General features: G+C 37.6%; 1 protein-coding gene across 2 annotated transcripts in view; it reads left to right on the top strand.

The window, feature by feature from the left end:
* TRIM24 (tripartite motif containing 24) overlaps positions 1–14,753 on the top strand; it is a 96,754-nt gene that overhangs the window by 29,881 nt on the left and 52,120 nt on the right. For both annotated transcript variants that reach the window (XM_024741643.1, XM_024741642.1), the window contains exons 2-3: positions 10,771–10,889; positions 14,260–14,407. In XM_024741643.1, coding sequence (XP_024597411.1) covers positions 10,771–10,889; positions 14,260–14,407 — 267 coding nt within the window. The remainder of the gene's footprint in view (positions 1–10,770; positions 10,890–14,259; positions 14,408–14,753) is intronic.

Genomic DNA, 14,753 nt, shown 5'->3' with positions numbered 1-14,753 from the left:
TTTCATTAATGAGATATTGGTCTGTACTTTTCTTTCCTTGATTTTAATATCAGGGTAATATTGGCCTTATAAAACAAGATGGGAAGTGTCCCTCCTCTATTTTCTAAAAGAATTGTTTAGAGTTAGTATTATCTTTAAATGTTTGGTGGGATCCAGTGGTCCCTTTTAGGTCTAGACTTTTCTTTATGGGACAGGTTTTAAGTACGAATTCAATTGCTTTAATTGATATATTCAAGTTTTCTGTTTCTTCTTGAGAAGATTCTGATAATTGTTTCTTTTAAAGTATCAACACATTTAGTCAAGTTGACAATATTCCCATACTTTTTTAAGCTCCATGGAATCTGTAGAAATGGCCTCTTTTACTTTTGATTTTGGTTGTTTTTTTTCTTTTTCCTTGATCAGTTTAGCTAGAGGTTTATTAATTTTTCCCCCACCCCCAAGAACTGGCTTTGGTTTCATTGATTTTTTTTTTCTTTATTGCCATTTTCTTTCTTCTTCATTGTATTCTCCTTATAATTTCCTTCCTTCTACTTTTTTTGGTGGATTGATTTGCTCTTCTGGCTTCTGGAGGAGAATGCTTAAACCATTGGTTTTTAGACCTTTCTTCATTAACACACAGGTTGGTTGGAAGTAAGTTGTTCAGTTTCCAGATATTCGGGGGTTTTCCAGTTCTCTCTGTTACTGATTTCTAAGTTTATCTCATTGTACTCATGGAACATATTTTGTGTGTTTTTAGTTCTTTTAACCCATACTTGGATTATTGCCCAGCGTATGTTATATCTTGGTGAATATTCCATTCACACTTTAAGAATATGTATTCTGCTAACATTAGGTGTTCTTTAAACATCAATTGGATCAAGTTATTTGATTCCTTTGTTCAAGTCTTTTATGTCTTCACTGATTTTCTGTCTATTGCTCTATTGATTACTGAGAGGAGACTTGAAATCTCCAACTATCATGTGGATCTGTTTCTCTTTAGAGCTGTATCCGTTTTTACATGATGTGTTCTGACATGTTAATTAGGTACTTGAGCATTTAGGATTATATGTCTTGGTGAGGAATCAAGCTGTTTATCATTATACACTGTCCTCACTTTATATCTGGTAATAGTTCTAGTTCCGTAGTCTGCTCTGTCTGATACTATTATAAAGTCCTCAGGGTTTCATATGCTTATTATTTGAATGTGTATCTATTTCCATCCTTTCATTTTTTTAAACCTGTGTGTGTATTTAAATTGGGTTTCTTGTAGGTAGCATCTATAATTGGGTCTTTTGTTATATTCACACCCATATGCTTAAGTAGCAAGCCATCAATGGTATTGACAGGACCATGGACAGAGCACTATTTTGCATTATATAGATCCTCTCCTTTTTCTCCCATGGATGTTGAAATATAGTTGCCTGACTGGTGGTGCTCCATCTCATGGTCCTATCCTTCAACTCACTTATGTCTGTGATCCACAGTGTGTAATAAGAGGCTTTGAAGCCACATACGTCTCTTTTATGGAGATGGGCAAAGAGTTGCCAGCCATTCCTAAGTACTAAATTTCAAAGCATAAGCCCTGCATTGTGCTTAGGTTTAGACACTAAAACTTCACAAAGGAAATAGCAAATCATATTTACATCTCAAAGCCCCAAAACTGTAAATATTTAATTTGTAGAATAAAAAGAATAAAACCAGATCCTAGTAAGTTTAAGTCCAGCTACTTTTATAAATGTGTAATTTATGATCTATCACTAATCTCTTATATCAGTCATGTTTTTATGACCTTATAATTAAACATCTTTTATGATTTCTTTTGGCAAGCACAGAAACTTACATATAACTTCAACAGCCCTTTTCCTTTAAAATACAGATAAATATAATACTGAATTGTTAGCTCTTTCAACTTGATTAATAAATAGTTGATTTCCTTGTTTAGCTTGTTACCAGCACATATTCTGGCAACAGCAAAGAGAAGCAATTTGTAGCATTTGTACTAGTCTGTTTGCTTTACTATTTCTCTTGAATTAAAGTTGACTCCCTGCTTGCCTTTCCGATTTCAAGTTTTCCCTTTCCAAAAACGGGAACTTTATTATGTTTCTGCAGTATCCCCACCCTTTCCAGGATAGTGTGTCAAAGAATCACTTTCTTCATATAGGCATTCAGGTATTTACTGTATAATACGCAGTGCCTTATTTTTTCTTCTACTGGCAAGGTACATCTTGAGCTTGGGAATGAAGTATGGGTAAAGATGCAAATTTGAGATTTACCAACGTTTGGCCTCATTGGTCCCTGTTAGGCTGAGGTACCTCTATGACTCAGAGTTCATTTGTGTAAGTCTTAGTAGATGATTTGAGGGAATGAGGTAGGTGAGGTTGTGCTGGTCCTTTCAGAAGGAGTCAACTGTTACCTGATTTTAATTGGGGGCATAGAGTATGATGTACAGGTTTACCAGGTACCAGCCCAACATCGCTAGGCCCTTTTTATACATTTATTAATATAATCCTTATAACAGTTCTGCCTCAAATTTGTTCTGTTGAGCATGGAATACTTAGCACTATAACTGGAGCACAATAAGTTCTCAATATGGTAACCATTATCATGATTATCATGTACTGTTACTTTACAGAAGAGGAAATAGAGGCTCAGAAAGATTGTTTAGGGGATATAGAACAGTCAATAAAGAGGAATAATATAGGTCTATATAGCTTTAAAGTCCATGCTATATCCTTTTTATTTAAATAGTTTCCATGTGGAATGTACATAAGATGTGTATGCAGAATTCAAATTCCAGAGTTGCCAGTTAGTTGAATGACCACAAGCAAGTCATGGTGCTCAGTTTCCTGATCTGTAAAATGGGGATAATACTTAATGCACTAGAGCTGAGTAGCTGCTTACTAGTCCTCAGGCTCTCTTTTAACCCTAGACTGGGCATGAGGTTTCATTGGCTTGCAACCTGTTTATCTCCATGTGCTCTTAGGCCTTCGAAATGGTTTGGTTCAGGAAAGATAGATGGGCTTGAAATTAGTATTGGAGGGGAGCTGCTTATTCTTTCCTCCATCCTAGGCATAGCCTAGCCACTATCCAGAATTTTGTGTTAATCATTCCCTTGTTTTTCTTTATAGTTTATCAGCTATATATGCTTTCTTATATATTATTTTTGAACTCTGATAGAGTATATATAATACATATTCTTCTGGGACTTTCTTCACTTAAAATATTTTTGAGGATTCAGCCATCTGTAATTTACATGCATTGATTTTATTGCTGTATAGTGTTCTATTATTTGAATATACCACAGTATTTTTGTTCTGTTGATGGACATTTGGATTGTTTCTAGTTGTGGACTTTTCTGAAAAATGGTGCTATGAACATTGTTGAGCATGTTTCCTGATGCTGAAGAGTTTCTCCATGGTGAAACTGTGGATCACAAGGTGTGTGCATCACTAAGGGAGTTCATTCACTCATTCACCAAATATTTATTGAGCACTGCTATGTGCCAGGTACATGTTTAGGTGCTTTGGAATATCTGTGAACTAACCAGACAATTTACATTTTACTTGGGATAGTCAGACAATAAACAATAAATATAAATAAATGAAACTGAAGGATAACTGCCAGAGAGAAAAGAATTAGAGCAGGATTAGGGGAATCTGTGGTGCAGGAAGGTGGATGGGGGTGCAGGCATCATCAAAGGTAACATTTGAAAACAGACTTAAAGGAGGCTATGCACCATTTAAAGTTTTTTCAACCCACTAAATAACAGAAAAAAACAACCATGGCCATTAAGTACACAGTGATGAATGATTGAAGAAAATATCTACACACTTCCCACAGAATTATTTTTCTTTAGTTAATCAGATTTTAATCACTCTAATTTCTAGAAGGATATATTCCAGATGCTGATCTCCACCAGTCTGTATAGAGGCACTTTAAATGTGCTCAGACTGGAACAGAAATTACATTTTCCCACTGACTTTTTCTGGGTAACAAAGTATTGTTGAGCTAGCATTTATTTGGGTTTAAATTCATTTAGGTCAAACTCACCACCATACATAAATGGGATCCTTTCTTTTTTTTTAATGTCTTTATTAGAGTATAGTTGCTTTACAATGGTGTGTTAGTTTCTGCTGTACAACAAAGTGAATCAGCTCTACGTATACATAGATCCCCGTATCCCCTCCCTCTTGAGCCTCCCTCCCACCCTCCCTATCCCACCCCTCTAGGCTTCACGAAGCATCCAGCTGATCTCCCTGTGCTATGCGGCAGCTTCCCACTAGCCATCCGTTGTACAACAAATGGGATCCTTAATTCGTGGACTAGTATCCTGTCTGTCAACATGATGCAATCTGTGAACCCACGGCTTTCTAAGACATTTTTGTGAAGTGTGGTAGTACACTGCGCTCTGGGGTCAGTCGGCCATGGGTTCAGATCACAGCTCCACCACTGTGTGGCCTTGGTCACGTTAATCAGATTCTCTGATCTCCGTTTCCTCATCTGTATGAGGATAAAGCAGTGCATATAAGGAGAGCACTAAAGAAATGTTCTTTTTGGGTTTTTTTTAACTTTTTATTTTGAAATAATAATAGATTCATGGGAAGTTACAGAGAGATCCTTTGTACCCAGTTCTTTCCATTGATTACTTCTTATATAATTACAGTGCAATAGCAAAACCAGGAAATTAACATTGTTACGATAGTGAGTATAGTGTTTCTGTGTGTGTGCGGTTTTGTTTTGTTTTTTTGCGGTACGCGGGCCTCTCTCTGTTGTGGCCTCTCCCGTTGCGGAGCACAGGCTCCGGACGTGCAGACTCAGCGGCCATGGCTCACGGGCCCAGCCGCTCCGCGGCATGTGGGATCTTCCCGGACCGGGGCACGAACCCGTGTCCCCTGCATCGGCAGGCGGACTCTCAACCACTGCGCCACCAGGGAAGCCCAGTGAGTATAGTTGTAATGCAACTTTATCACATGTGTAGATTCATATAACGTCACAATCAAGACGCAGAACTATTCCATCACCAAAGCTCTCCCTCTTGTTACCCCTTTATAGTCAAACCTACCCTCTCTCCCCACACCCCATTGTCCCTAATTTCAGGGAAAGTAGTAGTCTGTTTCCCATCTCTATAATCTTGTCATTTTGAGAATGTTATGTAAGTGGATCATTCATAAGACCTTTGGAAATTGGCTTTTTAAAAAACACTAATGCCCTTAAGATCCATCCAGTTTGTTGCATATATCAATAATTAGTTCCCTTTGATTGGTGACTGTTATCCCATGGTATGGATGTACCACAGTTTATTTAACCATTAACTTATTTACAGAGATTTAGGTTGTTTCAAGTTTTGGGCTAATATGAATAACACTGAATTACGATATTTGTGTTCAGATTTTTCTGTGAACCTAAATTTATTTCTGCCCAGGGATGAGATTGCTGATTCATATGATAAATGTTATGTTTAGCTTTTTGAAGAAACTGCCAAACTGTTTTCCACAGTGGCTCTATTATTTTACATTCCCAGTGGGAACATATAAGAGATCTAATACCTCCACATTTTTTGTCAGCATTTGGCATTGTCACTACTTTTTATTTTAGCTGTTTTAATAGCTTTGTGCTGGTATCCCATCATGATCTTAATTTGCATTTATTTACCTGATGGCTAGTGATGTGGAACATCTTATCATGTGCTTATTTGCCATGTGCATATCCTTATTGATGAAATGTCTCTTCATGTCTTTTGCCCATTTTCTAATTGGGTTTTTGTTTTTTTGAGTTTTGAGAGTTCTTTATGTATTGTAGATATGAATCCTTCGTCAGATCTGTGGTTTGCAAATATTTTCTCCCAGTGTGTAGCTTGTTTTTTCATCTTCTTTATAGGTCTTTTGCAGAGCAAAAGTCTTAAATTTTGATGAAATCAAATTCATCCGTATTTTTCTTTTATGGATTGTCTTTGATATGTCTAAGACCTTCAGCAAGTCCTACGTCCTTAAGATTTTCTCCTGTTTTCTTCCAAAGATTTTATAGTTTTATGTTTTATATTTAAATCTGATCCACTTTGAGTTAATTTTTATATAAAATGTGAAGGTTAGTTTGAAGTTCAGTTTTTGCCTATGAATATCCTGTTGTTACAACAATTTGTTGAAAAGTCTTTCCTTCTTCCAATGAATCGTTCTCATACTTTTTGTCCAAAATCAGTTGCGCTTACTTGTGTGGGTGTATTTCTGGGTGCTGTGTTCTGTTCCATTCATCTGTGCATGTATACTGCCAATACTACCCTGTCTAACTCACTATATGTAAGTCTTAAGATTGGATAGTGAGTCTTCTCACAATATTTTTCTTTTTCTGGACTTGCTTTAGCTATGCTAGTTCCTTTCCTTTTCCACATAAATTTTGGAATAATCTTGTCTGTATTTACAAAGAGATCTAGCTAGGATTTTGATAGGAATACACTAGCCTATAGATCAATTTGGGGAGAATTGACATCTTTACTGTGATGAGTCTTCCAACCCATGAACACAGTATATCTCTCATCAGCATTTTGGACTTAATCAGTATAAAGATGCTTTTGCACCTCTGTCAGAAATCAGTTGGCCCTACTTGTATAGGTCTGTCTCTATTCTATTTCATTCATCTGTGTGTCTATTCTTTGGTCAATAACAGGCATTCCGGATTACTGTTGCTATATAAGCCTTGAAATTGGATAGAGTGATTCCTCCACTGTATTCTTCTTTCCATTATCGATTCAGCTGTTATAATGCATTTGCTATTTATTTATTTATGGCTGCATCGGGTCTTCGTTGCTGCGCGTGGGCTTTCTCTAGTTACAGCGAGCAAGTGCTACTCTTCGTTTTGGTGTGCGGGCTTCTCATTACAGTGGCTTCTCTTGTTGTGGAGCACGTGCTCTAGGCATGCAGGCTCAGTAGTTGCGGCATGAGGGCCTAGAGCGCGCAGGCTTCAGTAGTTGTGACCTGTGGGCTTAGTAGTTGTGGCACATAGGCTTAGTTGTTCCGCGGCATGTGGGATCTTCCCGGACCAAGAATCGAACCCGTGTCCCCTGCATTGGCAGGCAGATTCTTAACCACTGTGCCACAGGGAAGTCCTTCATTTGCCTTTTAATATAAATATTAAAACAATATCGTCTGTATCTACAAAAAAATATTGTTGGGTTTGTATTAGGAATTCTGTTAAACTGGTAGATCACATTAAGAATTGACCTCTTTACTACATTAGTTATCTCTATCCATGAACGTTGTCTCTCCATATATTTAGATCTTTTTTGATTTCTTAATTTTTTAGTTTTCAGCATACAAGTAATATACATGTTTGTTAGTATTTCATTTTGTTTAGAGCCGATTTCCATGTAGTTAAAAGGCTGTTCAAATTATTTCATATTTGTTTGTGCCTTTTGAGGAATTGGTCCATTTTACTTATATTGTCATTTTGTGTGAGTAGTGTTAATATTTCTCTGTCATTCTTTTGCTGTCTGTATGGTCTATAGTGATATCCCCATTTTTATTCTTTATGTTTGGTAAGTTGTGTCTTCTCCTTTGTCTTTGTCAGTCTTGCTGGAGGTTTGTTAATTTTATTGACCTTTTTGAATAACGAGCTTTTTGTTGAATTGACTTTTCAGTTTTCAATTTCATTCACTTCTGCTCTTATATTTATTATTTCCTGCCTCCTGTGAGGTAAAGGTTGAAGTCTAAGTTCCCCTTGCTGCATCCTTTGATATCCTGAGAGGGAGACCCTCCTCCTTACTGGTCAATGGTGTGGAAGTTGATGCTCCCACCAGGCCTCTGTTGATACCTCCCTGGCTAGTAGGGGTATGGGTACCTACTTACTGCTTCCCATGTGTTCTTCATTGACACATCTAAGGAGTGGGGATATAGGGGCGAGGGAGGTTACTGGTAAATAGCGATAAAAGTCCAGACTTTCCACTACCCTTCAGCATGGAGGTGGAGGGGTACCTCATTACTGCCCTGGAGTTACAAGCTCAGGCTCCTCACGTAGTCTCCACTGACACTGCTGGGGGCCTCATTACCACCCAGTGAGGACCAAAGCCCTAACTCCCCACCAGGCTTCTCTGACACAGCCAGCAGGAGATGGTTGGGGCACCTGGTTTCTGCTTGGCCAGGGTAGAAGTCTAGGCTTCCCCTTGGGTCTTTGTTGGTGGGAGAGGAAGCACATTTTTTTCTGTGGTGTTTTGCTGGAGTAGTTTTCTTTCTTGCCAGGCCGCCCTTTTCCTGTCCTCTGGATAGAGGGAACAGCCTTTTGTGGACTGTTTTTTGTTTATACCTGTTGTTATTTCTGAGATGGTAGCTTCATGAGCACCTACTTTGGCATATATGAGGCTAAAAGAAAACCCAGTGAACTCCCGTTGTCATTCCTTGGGTCCTGAGGTCTCTAGACAGTCTGCCTCCTGTCTGCCTTTCTCAGTTTTATGTAGACTGTCTAGAATCTTTAGCTGTACTTATCTGGAATAAGGAAAAACATGTTTACTCAATCTTTCTATTTTGTGAAATGCATTGTCACATTTTTACAGATTTTAATTACTAATTTCTTGTCAGTGCTATGTGTCAGGTATATCTTCTCCCAATCAGGGGCTTATCTTCTCACTTTCTTCATGGTAATCTTTTGTCTAACTGTAGTTCTTAACGTTACTGAACTTACTCATCTTTCTCTTATGCTCTTGCTCTTTTTTTTTTTTTTTTTTTTTTTTTGCCGTACGCGGGCCTCTCACTGTTGTGGCCTCTCCCGTTGCGGAGCACAGGCTCCGGACGTGCAGCCTCAGCAGCCATGGCTCACGGGCCCAGCCGCTCCGTGGCATGTGGGATATTCCCGGACCAGGGCACGAACCTGTGTCCCCTGCATCGGCAGGCGGACTCTCAACCACTGCGCCACCAGGGAAGCCCATTGCTCTTTGTTTCTTGATTGAGAAATTTATTCCAACTCTAAGGTTACACAGATACTCTCCTGTATTTCCTCTTGAAAGTTTTAAAGTTCTTAATCTATCCTATCCAAAAGAATTTTTTTTGAATTTTATTTTATTTTATTTTTTTATACTACAGTTTCTTACTAGTTATCTATTTTATACATATTAGTGTATGTATGTCCATCCCAATCTCCCGGTTCATCCCACCACCCCACCCACCCTGCTTTCCCCACTTGGAGAATTATTTTTTGAATTAAGGAGAGATCTGATTTCATCCTTCTCCCACTGTAGCAAACTATAGCACCCCTTTTCCACCAATTTCTAGTGCCACATCTGTCTTGTGTTTCTGGCACATATATTCTGTTCCATTTTTGTTTATCCTTTCATAAATATCACACCATCTTAATTACCATAGCTTTATATGTTTACTGTCTTATTTGCTAGACATGTTCCCCCAGCTTGTCAAAACTCTATTGCAATCCCTGTTGGTATTATTATTAAAAACTGCATTGAATGTATAGACATGTCTGGGGAGAACTGGCATCTTTACCATCAAGAACATGGTGTTTTCATTACTTAGATTTTTTTTTTAATGATTCTAAATATAGCTTAACATTCTTCTACACAATGGCCTTATACATTTAAAAAAATTTACTACTAAGTACCTTTTTTTGTTGCTATTGTAAAATAGTTTTTTAAATTAAAATGTTTGTTTATTGCTTGTATATACAAATGAAATTGACCTTTGGATTACTTTGTGTTCATTCTTATGCATTTCATTTTGCAAAAAATGTATCTGGGAACCTTATTGCAGTCTCCTTGGTACAAATTACTGCATCAAGTTTATATTAAATTTTTTAATTTAATTAAAAATTTAGATTTTAATTCATTCACAATTATTATTTATTGTTTTACCAATCACTATGAAAGATTCACACACCCCCCACCCAAAAGGAACACTATTTGCACCTGTTAAAGGAAGCAGATTGGTGTTTCTGAATCGAGATTCAGAACAAAAACAAACATAAACAAAATGGGTATGTCTGTGTTCCACTTTCAGAAATCCTGATTCCATAGGTCCAGAGAGAACCAGAACTCTCATTCTTTTAAAGTCTCTATATGATTCTGCACATCTCTATTTGAAAAACACTGTGAGAGAAGTTGCTAAACAATAAGAAGAATAGTCAAAAGGATATTTATTTGGAAGGTTATCTCATTTAAAATTATGAGCATTTATTCATCATTTAATATACTAGTGTGGGACATATACACATACACACCACACGTATACACACGTGTGGGTGCACACACGCATCTAAAACCCCTATATATATATACATTAAATGAATTGCTTTGTGTTAAGTAATAGGTATGAATTTGAAGAGAGTGGACATTCACAGAATCCATTCACAGTTTGGATGAGATGTGTTGGGTTAGGACTCAGTATGTTTGTATTAAAACTTAGAATGTGAGCTCATGGATATAAAGAACAGAATGGGTGGTTGCCTGAAGTGGGGGTGGGGGTGGGGCGAAATGGGTGAAAAGGGGCAAAAGGTAGAAATTTCCAGTTATAAAATGAGTACATGGGGATGTAATGTACAGCATGGTGACTATAGTTAGGAATACTGTATTGTATATTTGAAAGTAGCTAGAGGAGTGGATCTTAAAAGTTCTCACCACCAGAAAAAAAAGTTGTAATTGTTCATGGTGACAGATGTTAACTGAATTTTTGTGGTGCTCATTTTGTGTTATATACAAATATCAAATCATTACGTTGTACACCTTAAACTAATTTTAATGTTATGTCAGTTATACTTGAATTCAACCAAAAACAACTTAGAACACCATTTTGTCTTTCCCAGTGGGAGTCATTCGATGTCCAGTTTGCAGCCAAGAATGTGCCGAGAGACACATCATAGATAATTTTTTTGTGAAGGACACTACTGAGGTTCCCAGCAGTACAGTAGAAAAGTCTAATCAGGTAAGTGTATTAAGTCTTGAATCTTTTGCCTCCTCTTAATGAGGCAGCCTGAAATGCTGGAGAACTTACCATGCATTTGGTAGGTTTGTCTCAAACATATCTTTTAATTAATTTCAGATGCCCCCTTCACCTTGCTTGGCTTTCTTTTTCCTTCCTTTTAACATATTTGCTGGATAAACTGGGTTGTTAGTCCAGTAGAGTTAGCCTTATTCTGAATTTTGCTGACCTCTCCTTAAGTCATTTAACATGCTTCCCTGTCTCCTGTATTTTGTGTAAACTGGTGATAAAAATGTAGAGGCTGTTTCATAAGAATACTTTCATCCATATGTCTGTGTGTATTTCAAGCAGGAAGCTTATGATGTCTGGTTGTCTTTTTCCTGATGTTAATGGCGTTAATGAGCACTGCCAAAATTCCATATTTCATTAGGACTTTGAAAAATGGTGACATTTTCATTCTGTCATTCCTCTTTATTTCTCAACTGGAAGAGGAAAAAAAAAGCTTCCTTCTTCTATTCTTAGGTTATACAGGAAAGGTGGTTAAATGCTTGATTCTTTCCCTTTAGTTGCTAATTGTGAGAGTAGTGACTTAGTTTCTTAGCATTCTTCAGAGGTGACTCATGAGTGGTGTGTATGTGTGTTTATTGTTATGAACTCATGGATTTTTAACATAAAATGTGTTGTAGTTATCCTTATTGGTGCTCAATTTGTGCCATCTTGGCAGTGAGGATTCCTGAGCCCTTCTGATACAGTCGCAGTGTCACTGTTACCTCCCTTGCTTTCTATTTTGACAAGATATTGTTCATTTTCTGTTCTACACCTGGAACCAGCAGGTGGTTGGTTCTCCTAGGAGCCTTGGTTCCTTTTAGTCTGAAATGGTATTTAGAGAGCACAATATGGATACTAGGGGTGCTCATCACCATTGAGTTGGTCATTTTTCTAGGACTTTCAGGAGAATGATTTAATAGATACTTTCTATTTTAAAAAGAGAGGAAGGGAAAATATAACAAGTATATATTGACATTTTGAAGTTGAATCTAGCATTGTAGATGTTCACAGAAAACTCAAGCAAATAGGAAGCCAACTAAGATGATCAAGTCCCTTTTTCCTCTGGCATTGCAGTCTTCCTCCAGCACCACCTATTGCTAGAATCTAATGTGGAGCCAGCTCATTAAGCATAATTGAGCCTTGCAGAGTAAGAGTATAGAAGAATAGAGTTGGTACTGAAAATGGAGATTATAGCATTATCTCTGTCAAAACAGAAAACAAGAAGACAATAATTAGTATATGTATGTACTGGAGATATTCAATCAAATCATCATGTTTTAAAGTTACTTGAAATAAGTAATTCTTCTCTGTATGGTTAAGCCACCCACTTGATAGGCAGGTTCATTAGTTTCATTTTGCTTTTGTTTAGGGCTTTAGTTTTTTTTTTAATTTGAAATTTGTTTAACTACATATAGAACATTCATATACTGGTTCCAAAATAAAATCTATGAAACAGAGTATATTCAGAGAACTCAAACTTCTATCTCCATCTCACCTACCCCTCTACCTTATTTTTTCTCTACCTTATAGCTAACCATTTAATTTCTTTTATGTTTTATCCTTACACTTTTAATATTATTTTATAATCTAAGTGATTTTATGTTATTTTTAAGATTTAAGCAAATAAGTCATCCCATCCCATCCTCATCTTTCCTAGATAAGCAGTGGTATGATATGCTTTAACACTTTGCTTTTTTACTTTTACTTTTTATACTAGAGGTCCTTCCTTAACATTATGTATAGAAATCCCATACTCCTTTTGCCGCATAATGTGGAGATTAAGTTTTAGGTGACGTACTTATAGAGGTGATAGTTGAAGCCGAGGGAGTAGGTGAGACCAATCCCTAGACCTAACAAAAATCTACAGAATCAGAGGAGAAAGAGTAGCGGTGGGGTCCAGAGAGGCAATCTGGGAGATAAGAGAATCTGGAAGGGTTAAGGAATCCAGATGACTTCTAGGAAGTAAGAGTCAGTGGCATCAAAAGATGTTAGAAAGGTAGAAGACAAGAACTGAGAAAGGGCAGGTTGTGGTTTATGGAAATATTATCCAGGTATTTGGAATTTGGCTAATGTAAACCACTGACTGAGGGGAAAATTTTTTTTCCCAACCGCAAATGATATCACGAGGACTGCTTATGTGTTGTGTAACCTTAATACCTGTTCTCAGAGAATAGTGCCACCATCTACACAGTTATATAAGCTGGAAAAAAAGGTGCTATCTCTTCTTCATTTCATAGCCAGTGCATCCTCCAAACCAGTCAGTTTTACTTCCCAAATCTCCTTCATTCATCTCCACTTCTACCACTGCAAAGGGCTCCTACCTATCTCTGTGCAGAAGCACTTGCCCTTTTTCTAATCTCTTCTCTACATTGCAGGGACAGTGATTTTAAAAATGCACATCTGGCCATGTCATTTACTTACTTAAAAGCTTTTAGGAGACTTCTGAGACAAAGACCAAAATTGTCACATGATCCTTCTTGATCTGGCCCCTGCCTTGCCACCAGCTCCTTCTGTTGCCAGTTTTCCCCTTGATCTCTCCGCTTGAGTCCTGCTGGCTTTCTGTCACTTCTTTGAACCTGCCATGTTCTTGCTGGAGGCTTTGGTACATGCTGTTCTCTCTGCCTAGAAAGCTTTCATCAGTAATTGATGACTCAACTTTCTTATCTTGGTGCAAATATGATCTCTTTAGAGAAAGCCTTGCCTGGGTAATCTCTCCTCTCATTTTCCCCAACCATTCAACCCCACTAAAAACAGATCACTTGCCCCCATCATATGTTCTTCTAGCTTCTCATACTTTTTCCTTTATGGCACTTCTCAATTTGTAGTTATGTATTAGTATTATTGTTTCAGTAATGTTTGACTTCCTCACGACCACTCAGTAAAATTCATAAGCACTCAGTAAAATTTATCTTTACAACCACTCAGTAAAATTTATGTTATTACCCTTATTTTAAAGATGAGCATTCTAAGTAACCTGTCCAAGACTACTCATCCAGTAAGTAGGGGAACTGGGATTTGAACCTACACTTCATCTAGGAGACTGGATGTCATAAGGGCAAGGATTGTGTTTGCTTTTTCTGATGGTTATATCCTCAGCAGTTAGCATAGTGCCTAGAATATTTGATATATTGAACTAAGGGCAGTGTCCTTATATTTCCATTTCATATGTTTATAATTTAAAACATAGTGTCAGTTTAAATTTATGAACACTGTTAAGAAGATAACTGATAGAGTCAAGTATAGTTGGTATATCATTTATGTATGATTAGTCATGTGACCACCTTTTCTTTATTCTCAAGAATTGACGTGACGTTTCTTTTATTAGGTATGTACAAGCTGTGAGGACAATGCAGAAGCTAATGGGTTTTGTGTAGAGTGTGTTGAATGGCTCTGCAAGACATGCATCAGAGCTCATCAAAGGGTGAAATTCACAAAAGACCACACTGTGAGACAGAAAGAGGAAGTATCTCCAGGTAATAAATTAATTTTTAAATTTCGTTTTTTCTCTATCCCTCCCAAGTCATTCTTTATTTCCCATGCTAACTTGTTTTTATTGTTTGTTTTTTTCTCGCGGTACGCGGGCCTCTCACTATTTTGGCCTCTCCCATTGCGGAGCACAGGCTCCGGACTCGCAGGCTCAGCTGCTATGGCTCATGGGCCCAGCCGCTCCGCGGCATATGGGATCTTCCCGGACCGGGGCCCGAACCCATGTCCCCTGCATCGGCAGGCGGACTCTCAACCACTGCGCCACCAGGGAAGCCCTACTAACTTGTTTTGATACACTCATAAGCATTAAATATACTCTTGTCTTTTACTACA

The sequence above is a fragment of the Neophocaena asiaeorientalis genome, unplaced genomic scaffold (genome assembly GCF_003031525.2).
Source record: "Neophocaena asiaeorientalis asiaeorientalis breed wild unplaced genomic scaffold, Neophocaena_asiaeorientalis_V1.1 scaffold692, whole genome shotgun sequence".
NCBI lineage: Eukaryota > Metazoa > Chordata > Mammalia > Artiodactyla > Phocoenidae > Neophocaena > Neophocaena asiaeorientalis.
Note: the sequence above shows the minus strand (reverse complement) of the source record. Positions and strands in the feature narration are given on the sequence as shown.